Below are 17,880 nucleotides of genomic sequence, written 5' to 3' on the forward strand. Positions count from 1 at the left end.
GTCCCGCCTTTCAACCTTCCGGCCTCTTAAGTCTCTCAGCCCCGTTTTGCCCTGGAGTCTTTTCCTGAGGGGAGACTACGTCAGCACGTTTCGGCGTGAGACGGTGGTATTCCGGTGTGTTAGAACAGCTTCCGGCGGGGTCTGGACGTTGATGTCTTGCGTCTGACGCCGTGTTGCACTCGAAGCTGAGCGAGCTCCTGAGGAGTGTGGAGGAATTCACGTATTTGCTGCGGTAACCTCATCAGCCTGCCAAGATGGCGATGCAAGCGGCCAAGAGAGCGAACGTGAGTGTCTGGGACTTCTGTCGAGGAGGGGGAGCACTTCGCTGCTGGGCTTTCTCATTGGCGTAATCAGAGCATTCTTGGCCTTCCTCCGTCCCCTAGGCGGGGAAGCCCAGAAGTTACTGACCTGTCAGGGGGGATTCCATCCTGGACCGGTCCTTAGGGATGTGCTCCTTGAGCCACACTTCCGCCCCTACCCCTTTTGAGAGTTCCTTTAAGTCTGTTATCCTAGTGTCAGTGATAGTGTTAACAGCCTGTGTTGCTTCACCTGCACCGAGGACCCGGCGTCAGGATCTTCTCCTCGGCCTAAAAGTCGGTAGCACAGATGAGTCCGCAATAAATAACTTATGCTTAACAGGCAGCTGGAACCTGGAAGTCTCCTCAGATCATGGAGCTTTTTGGATCCTTCATTAGTGTTTTCAGTGATAATTTTGAGCACCTAGTATGTACCAGACTTGAGAGATAGGATACAGTAAATCAGTCTTATTTATTGAACACTTACTATGTGCCAGACACTAGTCTAGGTATCGGAGATACCTAGAATAAAACAGAAAGGCCTGCTGCTTACATTGTAATATTAGGGAGTCGCGGTGTTATGGAAACCTAAGAAAAATTATCTTAGGAGAAAGAGTAGTCAAATCTTAAGATGCTGAGAGGTACAGTAAGGTGAAGACAGTTAAATATAGTGAGATGAAGATTTTTGGTAACTTTGATGATAATCATTTCAGTGGATGAAATGTGGGATGCGGTGGGATGAAAAGAAGGTAGAAGTTGAGAAAATGGAGACAGCTCTTTCCACAAATTTTCTCGTAAATAGGGAGAAAAGAAATTGGATGATAGTTAACTTTTTTTAGGATGTGTGGTATAAGGTGTATTTGTATGCCAATGGGAATGATCCAGTAGAGCCGGAGAAACTGATGATGTAGGAGAAAGGTGGGTTAAGTTCAGGAGTAGTTTGGGGTAGGTGAGGGGTTGGCATAGCAATGAGAGGGAAAGTGGCTGGATATGCATGAATGCATATTGAATATAAGGTACTTACCATTTGGTCGCATCTGTTTTCTCCAATAAACAAGAGCCAAGGTTATCACCTGGGATGAGCAGGGAAGAGAGGATACAGCTCAACTCGGATGTTAGAGGGAGTGGTGATGGTAAGGTTTGAGGAAAGAAGGGAAAATGTGATATAGTCTCTTGCAGAGTGAGAAAGCAGATTTACTGGAGATGTATATTGTGATTGTCTGACAGTGTTTATCATCTATTTGAACTTAACCTTAAATCTTAAAGTCTAAAACTTTATTGTACTTATTTGTTTACCATTTGTCACCATTTGAGGGAATAAGTATCTTATTCTTCCATTTATACAACACTTAGGTTAATGCCTGAAGTAGTTGCCAGTTTAATAGTTATTGAGCAAATTAATGTCTAGTATGTAATTAAGTATGTTAATAAGAAGCACAGGAGTGAAATCTGGACCGGAGATACATATTTGAGAGTCATCGACTCAGTGTGGAAAACGTGTGTGGTTAAGAGAATGTAGAGTTAAGGGGAGTATACAGAGAGTCAAGAAAAGAAGTCTAAAGGTGAAACTCTGTGGAAGAGCCTATTTTAATGACAAAGAAGACTGAGAACAACTAGCCAGAGAGTTAGGAGGAATCCAAGGAAAGAGTGTCAAGAAAGGTCAAAAACGTAATAGTCAAGTGTCAGAAGCCTCAGAGAAATTAAGTTGATGAGAATTGAATACTCCAAAAAAATTTTTTTAATGCAAAAAAAAAAACACTGCAAGTGAAAGGTCTTAGTGCATAAAAGCATTTTTCATCAGCGTGCTGGAGTAGGAGCTAGATTGTGGTAGGCTGATGAGTGTTATGAACTAAAGAAGCAGTGAGTATAACCTGCCTCTTTTCATATGCTTGACTGAGAGAAAAGAAAAGAGAGCAAGATAGGATAGCAAATAGAGGGCTGATAAATTCAGGAAAGGCAGAAAACTTGTCTTTTTTCCTTCACTCTGTAATCCTAATACCTTGCCTTGCCTGGTGTATTCACGAAGGCACTTATTAAATATTTGAGTGAATGAAGAGGGATCCAAATAAGTGTTTTGTTTTGTGTAACAGTTGGGAGTACATAAGCAGCTGCTCACGTGAGTAATAAAAGAAGCCAATGGTGAGGGAAAGGCTGTAAATTCAAAAGAAAGAGATCATCGATAGAACAAGTTCCTGAGAAGACCCGAGAATGGTCATCAGTGCGAGTTTTATTATCCAGCAAACAGGAACAGTTCCCTTGTTCTGTCCCACACATGTCTGTGGCATTGAGGACTTTTAAATGAGGTTGGAGATCTTTATTTACCTGTAGTGACTGAAAACCTGGGTTTTGTAGTAGCCCCTTATTAGTTCCTACTAATAGTCCTCCCTAAAACCAATGCTTTTCCAAAGAGCATGCCATTTTCAGTAATATCAGATTATAATTCTTATTCTTGGCTTATAAAAATTATGCATCATCTTTATTAGAATTTATTATGAGAATTTTTAAAAAAATGATAGCACTCCTGCCTCTGATTATAGTGACAACACTATATTTTTCATTTTAGATTCGACTTCCACCTGAAGTAAATCGAATTTTGTATATAAGAAATTTGCCCTACAAAATCACGGCTGAAGAAATGTATGATATATTTGGGAAATATGGACCTATTCGTCAAATCAGAGTGTGAGTCTTACTGAGACATTTGAAATGTCATTTAAAAGAAAATGATTGAAAAAAAAAGAAAATGATTGTGTAATTTATAATCTCAGAATTATAGCTGACAGAGGGCCTAACCAAGAGCCTAGAGACCAAGGGAAAAGTACCTACAGAGACCCTCATGATCCAGCTCAGTGAGAGCCAGGAATGGTAGTTGTGAAATTATAGAGAGCATGAAGTAGTAATGAGTGGTTTGAGGGGAATGGGTGGGAAGAGAAAGAACCAACATTTATTACATACCTACTATTTGTTAAGAAGTACTCTACTGTGGTTTTTAGATGCATTAACTCTAACTCTCTCAACACTCTTCACCATCTCCTTTATTGATTCCAGAATTTCTGAATAAGCTGTGCAAAGGGATATAAAAGTAACAGAAAAAGGCTTTTTTTTTCAACTATAGCTTTCTATTGAAGATTTAAAAGTATAGGGCAAAATAATTATAAATCCATGTTTTAATTTAAAGATTGGGGTTCATACCTTCAAATGATGTTTAACATCTGCTATATGCCATTTGTAATAGGTGCTTTTGTTTGCATCACCAACACTACAGCCCTGTGTGGAGGTGAGAGTGTCTCTTTCACAGGTGAGACTAAGGCTTAGAGAGTAAAGTACCTTTCTAGCTTCACACAGCTATTTAGTGATAAAATCTTCTGATTCTAAATTGAATCTCTACACAGTACCACAGCTGCTGTCATTTTAACTAGTATACATAAGCCAATTACCTGAGTCCATCTAAGGATTTCTAAGCTTTTTATTTTTAATTGGAATATCCCTTTCTTAATACATTTTCTTTTATGACTTGAGAGTTCCTCCGTGGCTTTTAGAACTCTGAGATCTTGAGGACTCTCCTTTACAATGATCACTATCCCTCCAAAAAGTAAACCAAGAGCTAGAAATAGATCATCATTGGTACTCAAACAGGGATGAAAATGAAGTGTTATAGAGCAGCTGTCCTTTTTAGGAACTCCCTTTGCATATTTGATAAAAGCTTTTGACGCTTTCTACAGAATACACACAACGTTTTGCAAGTGATTTCAGTGGGTACATGGACTCTAGGTTGAGAACTCCTGTTCTAGACATACAAGAATAGTGTACAGAAGAATCCCTGACTTGGGGCTCAGGAGACGAGATTCTACTGCAGGCCCTTTTACTAGCCATGTGACCCTAGACAAGTTGCCCAGCTTTTTCTTCATATGTAGGACAATTGGTCACCTTAATTGGCATGTAGTAGACTCTCGGTGCTTTGATTTTGATTATTAAAGCCATGAGTAAGGTAGGACAGGTGATGGAGCCTGATGTCACTATTTGACACATGAAGCAGCTAAAGCTCAGAGAGGTTAAGTTACATGATTAGGTTTTCTTGTTTTCACTTTAAGCTTTTACCACCAATCAAGAAAATAATGTTGACTCAGTGCTTAACATATAGTAGGTAGCAAGTACATGTTTTTAATTAAAATTACAATGTGGAGATCAAGATATTAGGTTGATAATTAGGGGCTGGGGCGCTTGAGATGGAGAGTCTTTTTTTTTTCCACATCTTCATTGCAGTATAAATGCTTTACAATGTTGTGCTAGTTTCTGCTGTACAATAAAAGTGAATCAGCTATATGTATACATATATCCCCATATCCCCGCCCTCTTTTTTTTTTTTTTTTTGCGGTACGCAGGCCTCTCACTGCTGTGGCCTCTCCCGTTGCAGAGCACAGGCTCCGGACGCACAGGCTCAGCGGCCATGGCTCACGGGCCCAGCTGCTCCGCGGCGTGCGGGATTCCCCCCGGACCGGGGCACAAACCCGTGTCCCGCACATTGGCAGGCAGACTCCCAACCACTGCGCCACCAGGGAAGCCCTCCCCTCCCTCTTGAGCCTCCTTTCCACCCTCCCTATTCCATCCCTCTAGGTCGTCACAGAGCACCGAGCTGATCTCCCTGTGCTATGCAGCAGCTTCCCACTAGCCATCCATTTTACATTTGGTAGTGTATATATGTCCATGCTACTCTCTCACTTCATCCCAGTTCCCACCCCCCCCCCCAGCCCCGTGCCCTCAAGTCTGTTCTCTACGTCTGCATCTCTATTCCTGCCCTGCCACTAGGTTCATGAGTACTGCTTTTTTAAATTGAGATGGAGAGTCTTTAAAATGGAGTTAACGCCTCTCCCTATTCTACTTCCTAAGAAGGTATAAGAGGAAAGAAGAGAGATGCTTTTGTTTTGTTTTGATTTGTTCTGTTAGCTTCCTGGAGAAAAGATGTGTGAGAGCACTAATAGGAGAAAGTAGATCTCCACCCTTCAAATGCTTATTAGCACTTGCTGAATGCATAGCACTGTGGGAGTAAAATAAAATATAAGGTCATGTTTGCCCTTAAGGAACTTAAATTGTTGTTGAGTTTTTTATGGTTTTATTCTGAAGGAAAAATTAGGTAGACTTTTTGGGAAAATCTTTGGGACAGTGTTTTTTTTCCTTTGGGTAGTCCCAATTTTCATACCTAAAGCATTTTAGAAAATGGTTAAAAGTCAAAAGTCCAAAAGTTGTTAGATTATTTGCAGAAAGTAAAGAATATTATAAAATTTTTTGTCAGGCCCATGTAACCTGACAAAGTGAGAGTGTTTGATGACACTGGCACCCTCCAACCACCCGGCGCCCTATACCTATCCCATCCCCTTTTACAGGAAGCACAAGCTCTGACCAGGGCCCAAGACTGTAGTCTCATCCTAGATCAAATCTAGGCAGGTGCCTCCCCTTTCCATGGGGCCCACTGCCTTTCCTTGAACCTCTGCAGGGACTGTGGCAGTTAATAAACCTTATTCTGCAGTTGCACTGGGTGGATAGAACACAGATGGAGGAAAGGGGATCCATCTTTAGCTTACTGGAGCATAAGCTGAATGGGACCTCTGCCAGCTGTCCCCACTCACAAGCACATGGCCATCTGCCACCTGCAGTTTGTTGCTCCTCACACTTCCCTAGCTCCTCCCCTAACGGAAGCTGGTGAGGTGAGGAGAGGAGGTGGCAAGGAACACCTACACAAGAAGCAGCCCCATATCCATGAGTGAGATCCAGCTTCCGCTTTCCACTTCCAGCCACCTTCCAGCATTCTGCTCTGGCTCACAGGTAACCCCACCAACAAGCACACTTCAAACCCAATCCCTCCAGAGACCCAGCCCTTTTCTCCAGCTACACAGGGCTGTGTAATGCATAAAAGTGCAGATATTATTTAAAATGAATGTGTGAGAGTTGGGAGTTGACTCTTGTTTTAAAAGGGCAATGAATCTTGGGGGAATTCCCTGGTGGTCCAGTGATTAGGACTCCGAGCTTCCGCTGCAGGGGGCACAGGTTCAATTCCTGGTTGGGGAACTAAGATGCCGCATACCACGTGGTGCAGCCAAATAAATAAATAAATACATAAGCAAGCAAGCAATGAATCTTCTAAGAAAAGTGTAAGAAACTACCTTGGCTCTTTACATTGGAGGACGTCCTTTCCTGGCCATAAAGGATGGTGGTTGCTGTTTTCCTGTGTATTATTTATAATTTTGCTATCTTCCTGGTAGGGGCTTCCTTCCAACCCCAGCTCCTTCTACAGACACAAAATGGTTTTATTTTTATGGATTTGGTAAACTTTAGTAAAATATTACCCAGAAACTTTTGTCCTCTACATTGATGGAGATTTTTTGTGGGTTTTTTTGTTTGTTGGGGTGGTTTTGGCCGCACTGTGTGGTATGTGTCTTAGTTCCCTGACTAGGGATTGAACCCATGTCCTCTGCAGTGGAAGCTCGGAGTTTTAACCACTGGACCGCCAGGGAGATCCCGAGGTTGTCTTATTTTTAAGGATTGGAACTAAAATTAGAGTGAGGGAGAAAATCAGAATCTTTAGAAACAAGGGACTAGTGTGGTAAATAACTAAAGTATTGGTTCTGTTGCATAAATGCATAGTAAGAAAAACCCCATTCTAGACACTGCTGCCTAATCACGACTATTACTCCTAAGGTAGCATACTTTCCAGTGTAAAACTGAAAATTGATTCTTAGTATGAGAAGTAGGAAAGACTAGAGCAGTGAACATGAAAACTGAAAGTTTCAAGCTAGTTCTTTGCTGCTATTGCTTTAGTAGCCATATTAGTATTCTTGATATAACAGTAAGTTTAACCTGAGCTATTTTACTTAAAATAAAAACAAAAATTACATGTTTTGAGAAATTATAGGCTTATCCAGCATACCTGTCCATAGTATCTATTTCCTTTAATGGTTTTCAGGTAAATGTGTATTTTAATTAAGTCCGATTCAACTCGGTAGGGGGAACACACCTGAAACTAGAGGAACAGCTTATGTGGTCTATGAAGACATCTTTGATGCCAAGAATGCGTGTGATCACCTGTCAGGATTCAATGTTTGCAACAGATACCTCGTGGTTTTGTACTATAATGCCAACAGGGTAAGTATGGCCATGGTTCTCATCACGTGGGGACCCCATGTAAGAGTTAGTAGAGAGCTGTACCAGCACTAGGGGAGATGTGTACCCTGAGTTCTTTTCTGGCTACTGCTATTGGTGAAATTCATTTGACTGTAGATTGGTAACTGTTAACTTTGGTGCTTACCACATTTTCAGGCATTTCAGAAGATGGACACAAAGAAGAAGGAAGAACAGTTGAAGCTTCTCAAGGAGAAATACGGCATCAACACAGATCCACCAAAGTAAACGTTTTCTGCATTTTCATTTTGGACTGTTTAAAACCCATGAATGACCACCACTACCCTTTTTTTTTTTAACTAATAGTGAATGTTGTGATTTCTTATTTGAGATTCAAAAAGACCTTGAAACTTTGATATATTTTAGAATATATTATGTTAATAAACTTGTAGCTTTTTGTAAAACATGTCAGTGTTTTATCTTAAAATTTCTCCTCCTGTATTATACCAGAAAAAAAATAATAAAACAGCATTTGAACCATATCAAGAATTGTTCAGTGGTAGGTGGTCCTAGAGAATGAGTTTCTTGAGGATGGGGACCTTTTGATATTCTTAATGCCTCCAGTGACCAGTACAGTGCTTAGCCATCAAAGGAACTTGTTAAGAGTATTGTTATTTATTGAATGTCTATTAATAATGAAATCTCCATAACTTAGTGAAGGTGTAGGTATCTCCACTTCGCAGATCCAAAGCTTATCATGTTGAGTGAATGAATAAAATGCTTACATAAAAAGCTGCTTTTTACTTTTTTTTTTTTTAAATACTTTTTTGGCCGCACCTCATGTGGGATCTTAGTTCCCCGACCAGAGATCGATCCCGAGCCCCTTGCATTGGAAGCACCGAGTCTTAACCAGTGGACTGCCGGGGAAGTCCAAAAGCTGCTTTTTTACATCGGCTAGTTACTAGCCTCACGAGTACACTTGAATACTTGCTTTACAGTTAACAATGTACCTTTGTCAGTATGGGTACCCTTGTCCTTACAGGTTTATTCTAGAAATGGTCATTCAGATGACAGCACATGGTTAGAAACGTGAGAGCAAGCTGCTTGGGTAGTGCTCTTTGTTGTTACACGTCTAAGATGTATTTATGTACTTTTCCCTTTAGTTAGTAAGTGTCTGTGTATATTTTGGACCTTAGCTCACAGTTTATCTTTGCCATAAATAAAATACTTAATGTTTATTCTTATAATCACAGACTCCCATGGCGTGGAAATAGTATGGTTATTACCACATTCATCATAGCTCAGCAGCTTGGAGGAGATAGCTATAATTTTCTTTTTATAGTTTAGGCATGGGCCAAATGGAAAAACATGGACTAATTGTTTTATATATAACTATAACCCAAAATCAATTTGAAGGGTACAAGCACTGAATCATTTAAATGGACAAAAGCCTATTCTACTTTTAAATGCATTTAGCTTTCAAATCTAACATTACTGTAAGAAAATGGGCTATTTTATATATACTTTTTGTACTGTCTTCTCAAAGCCTACTATTGAAAATGAAGAAATAATTGTCTTATTTATTAATTATGTCTGAGTGCTTTTTGAAAGCACTGTTAAAGAGTAGAAAAAGTCATTTCTATAAGGGCAGGAAGATGACAAAGGAGCCACAGCTGTAATTTTCTTGTGAATGTTTTTATGAGTTTCTTACTAATTTTTGTAATGCACAGTGTGCTTTTAGGTATTTACAAATATAAAAATAATTTCCTAAAAGACTTTTGTAAGGGGATGACAAATTAGACTTATAGTGTGATTTGTCTAAATGGCAGACTGACTTGCCCCTAGTATAAGTTGTTTTAAATTAATAAAAGGGGAAATTCCTTCTACTGACAGTTACGGCAGGTCTGTCATTTTGATTAATATATCTGTTAGTTGAATTTCATGACCTGAAGTTAAGAGTTTAAAAAAATGCCCTCTAATTGTTTGGAAATTTTTTAGCCTGTTCCAGTTATGTTACAAGAACTTTAATTCAGTGGACAAATACTGAGCCTCTGCTCTATGCCATGTCTGTGTGTAGTAAAATGCTGAGGACATAGCTACAATCAGTCCTCTGCACCAGGCATTGATGGCGCAGTTTTAAGAGTGTCAGTAAAGCAGGGCCTGTGAAGCCTAGCATCATATCCTCTCCAGGTGCTAGCCAGTAGGTATTTGCTTTTCCCCCCCACCTCTTCTTAGAGCCTCCTGTTACCACGTTGGCTATAAATACTCTAGACTGAGATCTTTTATGTGACTCCGTAATGGGCACCTGAAATGGTCCTTGGTGCTATTTTTATTTATCCTATTGGTATCACAGCAGAAAACGTGACTGTCTTTTATTCAGGCTGAGTTCTGAGAAATTATAGACATTTGTATCATTGAGGAAAGCTAGGAACCAAGACATTCTGAAGGAAACCCCCCAGAAAGGAATGAGTGCAGCACCTTTTGACTGGTCTGGTCCCACTGCAGAGGTGAGCACAGGGACTGGTGATTAAAAGCAAAGCAGCCCCTTTCATTTCATTTTCTGCATCTTAAAGCACTGCATCTTCATTAACTCCTCAGTCCTCAGGAGGGGAATACAGCCAGGACTTCTTGGAGACAAAAGGGATACATAAAATAATCAAGATGTTGTGTCCCCATATCACATGTATCGTCATGTGACGTGTTATCAATGAGTCTATGAAGGAAACTAACAGTACCTGTTACCTGCCCCTCCCTCAGTCTTGAAGCAATTCCAAGACATCGCTGACAGAATAACTCTGACTATGGACAAAAGCTTTTCTCACCCATGCCAACTAAAAGAAAAATCTCTTAGCTACATTGCCACAGGCTCCCCTGACGTACACTAACGCATATCAGTAAGCAGGCTGGTTGTAAAACCTAACTGGAAAGTCCTGTAAGTTATAATAAATGTAGATTAAAATAAGCAGCATATGTGGAAACAAGTTCAAAATCATACATTCTTCTCAGAAGTAATTCCCCACTGTAAAGTTAGAGCAAATCTACATGAAAATAAGCACACATTTATTTTCAAAAGTAACTTCCTAATGTGAGTTAGTGTGTGGCTCTGAGGCCTAACACACCCTCATTTCTTTAGATGCACAAAATGCACTTTTCCAAGAAGGGAGCTCATCCTTCTAAGTCCAAATGTAGATTTCATGATTGATCACCTAAAGTTTCAAATCCCACATTTGATTGCTAAACTGGGGGTTTTGAGCACAATGTATTCCTTTAGTTACTCAGAGGGGAATTCTGAGCCTGTGAGGTGAGTGGCAGGTCATAACCTACCTTGTGGGGCTGCTTAGAGGATTGGTGGTAATTTTATTTTAAAATTAGAAAAAATTAAAAATAGAACAAGGCCCAGCAAATACAATAGGTACGTCGGAGCTACAAGTATCCGCTGCTTTTCGAAAGTTTGCTTCACGCTAATTCACTTTTAGGAAAGACCTACAGGAGTACCTGTTTTTGCTGCACGAAAGAAATCCAGAAAGGATTTTTGCTTTTATGAAAAAAGGAGAAAAGCAAAAATAGCGTTCAGAGCCATTATAGAGGCAGTATGAACCCTGAGCAGTGAAAGTGACACCGCCAAGCTCCTTCCCCAAGAACTAAGCATCTCGGCATCAAGCTGTCATAGCTTTGAACTGTCTGTGAGCATCTGTGCTTTTATCTCGATTTATTTCATGCATCCGTAAGCAAGATGTGCCCTCAGGTAATTGCTTCTTCGCTTTATACCATTTCAGCTTACAAAAGGCTTCATAGGAATGCTCTACTTTCTACTTTCAGATAGTGGGGGAAAACTGTTCTGTATTTATTATCACTCTCCTAGCTACTTCTCCTTTCCACTCTTTTCCCAAGGGCAACTGACTTATGTGGTCCTTAAAGCACTTTCTACCTTCAATAAGGATGGACAGGAATTTGTCAAGCACAGAGCCTTTATTTTTCATATCATTTCCAAAAAGGACATCGTTTAAGTCAGCAGAATTTCTGAGAGAGAAAGTGACAGCAAAGGCAACTGGCTCAAGTCCCTCTGTGTACACCATGTACATTTCATGTCTGAGCACCTTGTGTGTCTGGCTTAAGTAAAGGTAAGGCAGTGTAGATTGTGCGAACAAGAAATCTGTTCTGTGATCAGGAATGGCTACTACATGCATCACGCAAAATGCACAACCTGAAACATTTCAATCTGCAACTGAAGTTTCCTCAAGCAAAGATGCGTGTGAACAATGACGGAACACATACAGAGCAACTTGGGCAGAGAGAAGGGATAATGCCTTGGGGCAGTGAGGTTAGCGCACTGATCAAGAGCCCCAAGCAGGAGGAGCCGTCCCAGTGGCAGAGCAGGCTAGGAGGGTGAGCAGCAGCCATCTCCAGCCACCTTCAGTTCCTTCCTGCCTTCACTCTAAGTTGAGCAGCTCCACGTCAAAGATGAGGGTGGCATTGGGAGGGATGACACCGGGGTGGCCCGTGGCTCCATACGCCACATCAGGGGTGCAGGTCAGCTTCGCCCTCTGCCCCAAGCTCATCTAGCAGGGATGGGGGCAGATGGGGAGAGGAGAAAGAGGACCCAGCTTGATTTAAAAGAAAAAGGTAAGATAACTATGGCATTTTCCCAAACCATCCTCGTGGTAACTCTGAAGATCTGAGATGAGTTTTATACGTGGCACATTGAGTGATGCTAAGAGTTGTAACAGATGCAGATTGTGCCTCAGACTAACAGAGACTTGACTGCGGGAAAATAACTTCTACAAAGTGGTCTCAAATTCATTCGTCCAACAAACACTGCTGGTTATTCAATTAGTGAATGGCCCAACACTTCTATTTGTTCATAATTTTTCCTTCTTCTTCCAAAGAAGCCTAAAGAGGTGTATAAAGAGCACATGTACATGTACATGCTCAAGTAGGTGATAGAAACAGTTCATTAGAGAGATTTAGAGGTTAGAGGCCACGGCAAGGAGCATCACATGACTTCACAGAGCAAAGAAGAGTTTGAACCAGGGCTCATCACAGCAGTCCTCAAGAACTTGTCTGGCATTAGTGGGATAACTGGTGAAATTTGAATAATCGATTTTTAAATTTTGAATAACCAACTCAAAAACTTGAATAGATTGGTTAATAGTATTGTATCAATGTTAATGTCCTGGTTTTCATCACTGTACTACGGTTATGTAAAACATTAACATTTGGGGAAGCTGGGTAAAGAGTATATGGGAACTCTACCTACAATGTTTTTGCAAGTCTGAAATAGGGTTTTTTTTTTAAGTTTAAAAAAAAATCACCTTGGCCTCCCCCACCCCAACTCTTCTGCTGCCTCAGTCCCAAACAGCTGGTAGCTCACAGGCTTGCTCAGAACTAGCTGGGGAGATGTGCTTGGGATGAGAGCCCCCAGTGACAGAAAGGAGTCATGCTGGCAACTAAAAGGGTGGGGACACAAAGCCACGACTGAAACTAGGTGGCATCACCATGCCCTGACAGTGGAGTCAAAGCAGTAGTGGTCTGTGATAGGGTGAGGGTGGAGGGCAGAGTGCTGAGCCCCCACCCCCAGCTCCTCAAATCCCCCTTAACAAGGATCCTCATCCTACCTGGGCTGCGCCCTCTTCAAAACCCTTGATGACTTCCTGTTTGCCAATTCTGAACTTGAAAGGTTTGTTTCTGTCTCTGGATGAATCGAATTTCTTCCCATTTTGGAGCATTCCTGTGAAAGCAAGGATAGGGTGGAAAATAACTGTGGTCATGAGCTAACTCCCAGTTCAGGTTCAACATGTCTAAAATGGAATTCCTATTCTGTACAAACCTGTCTTTCAGTCCTCCCCATCCATCCTGTTGGCCAAGCAAGAAACCTGGATACTTCCACATACAGCCTATCACCAAGTCCTGCATATCTTTGGAGTCCAGCTATTTTCTCCATTTCTATTACCACCACCCTGTGTCCTCATCAAGCCACCATCATATCTCACCTGTGTACAGGAACCAACTCTAACTGGCCTTTTTGCTCTGTTCTTACTCCTCCATTCCATTCTCCATACTGTACCCAGAATGATTTTTTTTTTTTTAAACACATACCTGATCCTATTACTCCCTTGCTTAAAATACTTCAGTAACTCCCCAGAGGCAGAATCCAAATGCCTCCATTGTATCCAGGCACTTTAAGATCTAGCTACTGTTTGCCTGATAACCTTCTCTCTGCCCTCCCCTTCCTTCCCTTCCCTGCCCTATTCAGGTTATACCTTTCTCAAGTACTTCTGCACATTGCAACTTTTATCATGGAGCTGCCTCAACCTGAAGGTCTGTTTTCCCAGGCATTTCATCCTCAGGTTGAGTCCGCACCTGGTCTGCCCAAGGTTCCCCCAACATGCAAAACCCAAAGGTCATATCATCCTTTACTACAGTGAACTGTAACTGTAAAGTGACCCAGACAGGGACCTCCCTGGTGGTCCAATGGTCAAGAATCCACCTTCCAATGCAGGGGACACGGGTTCGATCCCTGGCTGGGGAACTAAGATCCCACATGCTGCGGGGCAACTAAGCCCATGCACCAAAACAAGAGAGCCCGCGTGCCGCAACTACAGAGCCCGTGCGCTCTGGAGCCTGCGCGCCACAACTAGAGAGCCCATGAGCTGCAACTACTGAGCCTGCGTGCTCTAGAGCCTGTGAGCACCACAACTAGAGAGAAGCCTGTGCGCCGCAATGAAAGATCCCGCATGCCGCAACTAAGACCTGACACAACCAAAACTAAATAAGTAAATAAAATTTTTTTTAAAAAAGTGACCCAGCCAGTCAGTGGTGGCCTCCAGACCTCATACAAAAGAGATATGTGAACCCAGAACACCCCGAGTGTTGTCTTAGCAGTTTGGAGCACCCCTCAGCCTCCAGCTGCAAATACCTTGTCATCCCTGATGTACATGTGTTGTCTCAGTCCAGCTGCCTAAGACCCAAGAGCTGCTTTTCTATTTTCTGTTCTTACTGGTGTCTCTAGTTCAAAGATCAGACATTCTGTAAATGATGCTATTCCATGACTTCTTGTGGCCCCTGGACCACAACAGAAGGCAGTTTGGGACCAGAGAAAGGCCTAGCCTGTAAGTTCAGAGACTGGATTCTGACTTCACTCGGACACTAACTCATTGTGTGAAGTAAGGCAAATTACTTCCTCTCTCATGGCCTCAGATTTGCCATGTTTAACATGAAAGGTCTGGGCCTGCTCAGTATCTGAGCATCTGTGATTCCACTTCCTAATTTCTACAACATAAATGTATACAAGAGACATTCTTATTTACCTATTTTCTGGGCAGAATAAATTGTGCTCTTGCCCTGGGTACTAAATCAGGCAAAGAAGAAAACCCTATCGCTACACAGAGATGCAAACAGATGGATCCTTCTGTATCAAATATAGGAGATCAAATACAAACTCATGCATACACACAGGTTGCTAAGATATTCAGAGATGTGCATGCATGCTCACATGCATATATGCATAGACCCTCAGAAGAAAACCCCGATGGCCAGATGCTAGGAAAATATTTAGATACACAGATATAATACATTCACACAGACACATACTTGTACAATACACATATGGATAGGTGCACACACACATTCACACACTCCATTTAAAGACTGATTTGCTCACTCCCCAATTTCTTCAGGTTTCATATGACTTAATCCACTTCAGACCATATACTGTTATCTACTGCTGCAGGTTCATCCAAAACCATGCAGTCCAGAAACAGACCCACAGATACAAGGTGACCTGAATTGACAAAGGTGCCACTGAATGCAATGGATAAAGGATGATTTTTTTAAAATTAATGTTGCTGGATTGACTGTATATGCATATGGGGGAAAATGAAACATCAAAGTGAACCCCTATTTCACCCACACATAAAAATCAATTCCAGGGGCTTCCCTGGTGGCGCAGTGGTTGGGAGTCCACCTGCTGATGCAGGGGACACGGGTTCGTGCCCTGGTCCGGGAGGATCCCGCATGCCATGGAGCGGCTGGGTCCGTGGGCCATGGCCGCTGGGCCTGTGCGTCCAGAGCCTGTGCTCCATAATGGGAGAGGCCGCAGCGGTGAGAGGCCCGCGTACCGCAAAAAAAAAAAAAAAAATCAATTCCAGATGAATCACAGACCTAAATATGAAAGATAAAATAATAAAGCTTCTATAAAATAATAAATAGAAGAACATCTTCATGACCTAGGGATAGACAAAGATTTCTAAACTGTACTAACTATAAAGGAAAGACTGATGATATGTAGGACGTCATTAAAATTAAGAATTCTGTTCAAAAGATGCCAATAAAGGAGTAAAAAGGCAAGCCATAGCATGGGAGATGTCTGGACTAGGTGTAACCAACAAGTGACTCACATCCAGGATACAGATGGACTCCTACAAATCAATAAGAAAAAGAGAGACCACCAAATTTTTTTTTTAAGTGGACAAAATTTAGGCGAACTAACAATATTCCTGACCAATATCCAAATGGTCAGGAGGACGTGAAAAGGTACTCAGCTTCATTAATCATCAGGGCTGTGCAAGTCAAAACCACCAGGACAGGCCAAAAGCAAAACAAAAACCTGACAACACCAAGTGTTGATGAGGATGTAGAACTGGAATGCTCAGACATTGCTGGTATCAGTGGAAACTGGCACAACTACTTTGGAAAGCTGTTTGGCAGGATCTGCTACATCTGACCATAGGTATAACCCTGTGCCCCGGCAATCCCGCTTCTGCATATATATAGCCAAACAGAATGTCGACACGTGCACCAAAAAACATCTCAATTCATAATAGCTAAAAACGAACAACAATCTAAATGTTCATCTACTGTAGAAACGATAAATTGCAATATATTCATACAATGACCTGTACAGGAATAAAAAAGAGCAAACTACTCTGGATAAATCTCACAGACATAAAAAGTGAAAAAAGTGACATAATGAGTGAAATAAGCTAAACACAAAAGAGTACATACTCTACAATTCCATTTATATGAAGTTCAAAAACAGGTGAAATCAATCCACAGGGACAAAAAGTTAGAATGCTGTTTACCTTTAGGGAGGTGTAATGACTGTGAAGAGGCAAGAGCGAGAGTCCTGGGGGTGCTGGAAATGTCTGTTGATCTGGGGGGTGGTTACATAAGTGTGATCACTTTAGAAAAATTTCATCGAGCTGTACATCTTAGAGTTATATTCTCTACTATATTTATATATAATAAAAAAGTTTACCAAAAAGTCCCATACAGTCTCCTGCTGGGTTTGATGAGACAATCCGTCCCCAGACCAGAGCCACTCATGGCTGATGTTAGTATTTAATGCACATTGCCTCCTGTCTGCATGTATTGTGAAAGGTCTTTGCAAAAGGATGTTGTGGTTTGAGTAACTTGACAAGGACTGGTCTGTCTGCAACATGTAGAACAGATAAATCAATTACACAGGTCAGAGGCCCCAGAAGACTCATGGTAATTAGGCCACATCACCAGGAGATAAAACACAGCTCCAGCCCACTGACGTCAGCGACCGACAACACAGCTGTTGAGAAATACCCACACTGTCTGCCTAGAATCAACCTGGCACTTCACACTGGCCCAGAGAACTGCTAAAAATGGCCCCATCTGACTATGTCCTATGAATTAAACTGGCCTTGCTGTCTGCTAAGTGGCTGTCACCAAGTTTGCCACGTTGGGAAGCAGGTCACAAGGCAGAGCACTCAACCCCCAGAACAGACATCTGCTTATAACCTTCCCGCCAGTGGTCCTCAGGATCTCAGCCCACCTGGCCTTCCAGTGCAGATCATCCAAGAGGGCTCAGCAGAGGCGGGGCCTGCTCTGGCCACACAGCACCCTGACACAGCCACTGCCACCCGTGCCTCACACTGCGTCAGAGCCTCCAGTTGACTTCCTGCCCTCCCCCACCCCCAGCCCCCAGCCCAATGAAGGTAGGGATCCTTTTGTTTCATTTTTGTGCCCCTACTGCTCAGCACAGCATCTCACACACAGTAGGTGATCAATAACAGTAGGCTGAATTGAATAGTCTGTTTCTGAAAAAAGAAAGGGAATTCTCAGGAAGCTGACCTCCCCTGCTCTAATAACACTGTAGGATGAAAAGGGAGTCTGCAGGGAGGGTCAGGGCTCTCAGAGCTGTAAGAGGAATTTCCAAGTATCGGACAGCACCAGGAGGGCCAGGACTCCACCCTGCCTGCAACAGACAGAAGGGGAATGGAGGTGGTATAAGAGGGCAGGGGTGGGCTTCCCTGGTGGTACAGTGGTTGAGAGTCTGCCTGCCGATGCAGGGGACACGGGTTCGTGCCCCGGTCCGGGAAGATCCCACATGCTGCGGAGCGGCTGGGCCCATGAGCCATGGCCGCTGAGCCTGCGCGTCCGGAACCTGTGCTCCGCAACGGGAGAGGCCACAACAGTGAGAGGCCCGCGTACCGCAAAAAAA

At 42.3% G+C, this 17,880-nt stretch overlaps 2 protein-coding genes across 3 annotated transcripts in view; one reads left to right on the forward strand and one right to left on the reverse strand.

Annotated features, from left to right (window-relative positions):
* The first annotated feature begins 15 nt into the window (after positions 1-15).
* Positions 16-7,875, forward strand: SF3B6 (splicing factor 3b subunit 6). The gene is made up of 4 exons (XM_024764427.1): positions 16-284; positions 2,860-2,978; positions 7,295-7,433; positions 7,608-7,875. Exons 1-4 carry the CDS (start codon positions 255-257, stop codon positions 7,695-7,697), a joined length of 378 nt encoding a protein of 125 aa, XP_024620195.1. The 5' UTR covers positions 16-254; the 3' UTR covers positions 7,698-7,875.
* A 3,484-nt stretch (positions 7,876-11,359) lies between these two features.
* FKBP1B (FKBP prolyl isomerase 1B) overlaps positions 11,360-17,880 on the reverse strand; it is a 10,668-nt gene continuing 4,147 nt past the window's right edge. The window contains exons 2-3 of one of the 2 annotated variants that reach the window (XM_024764430.1): positions 13,025-13,137; positions 11,360-11,968 (exon numbers count right to left, since the gene is read on the reverse strand). In XM_024764430.1, coding sequence (XP_024620198.1) covers positions 11,840-11,968; positions 13,025-13,135 — 240 coding nt within the window. In that variant the 5' untranslated portion in view covers positions 13,136-13,137 and the 3' untranslated portion in view covers positions 11,360-11,839. Of the gene's footprint in view, positions 12,014-13,024; positions 13,138-17,880 lie in introns of both variants that reach the window. The other variant, XM_024764431.1, reaches the window with a different exon arrangement.

Source organism: Neophocaena asiaeorientalis, unplaced genomic scaffold, assembly GCF_003031525.2.
Source record: "Neophocaena asiaeorientalis asiaeorientalis breed wild unplaced genomic scaffold, Neophocaena_asiaeorientalis_V1.1 scaffold345, whole genome shotgun sequence".
In the NCBI taxonomy this organism is placed as follows: domain Eukaryota; kingdom Metazoa; phylum Chordata; class Mammalia; order Artiodactyla; family Phocoenidae; genus Neophocaena; species Neophocaena asiaeorientalis.

Bases quoted from the DNA above. Each gene is read 5' to 3' on its own strand.
- SF3B6 (XM_024764427.1), top strand. From the start codon at position 255: ATGGCGATGCAAGCGGCCAAGAGAGCGAAC. The intron at 2,979-7,294 runs GTGAGTCTTACT...TCAACTCGGTAG, and splicing joins CCTATTCGTCAAATCAGAGT to GGGGAACACACCTGAAACTA. The intron at 7,434-7,607 runs GTAAGTATGGCC...CCACATTTTCAG, and splicing joins TGTACTATAATGCCAACAGG to GCATTTCAGAAGATGGACAC.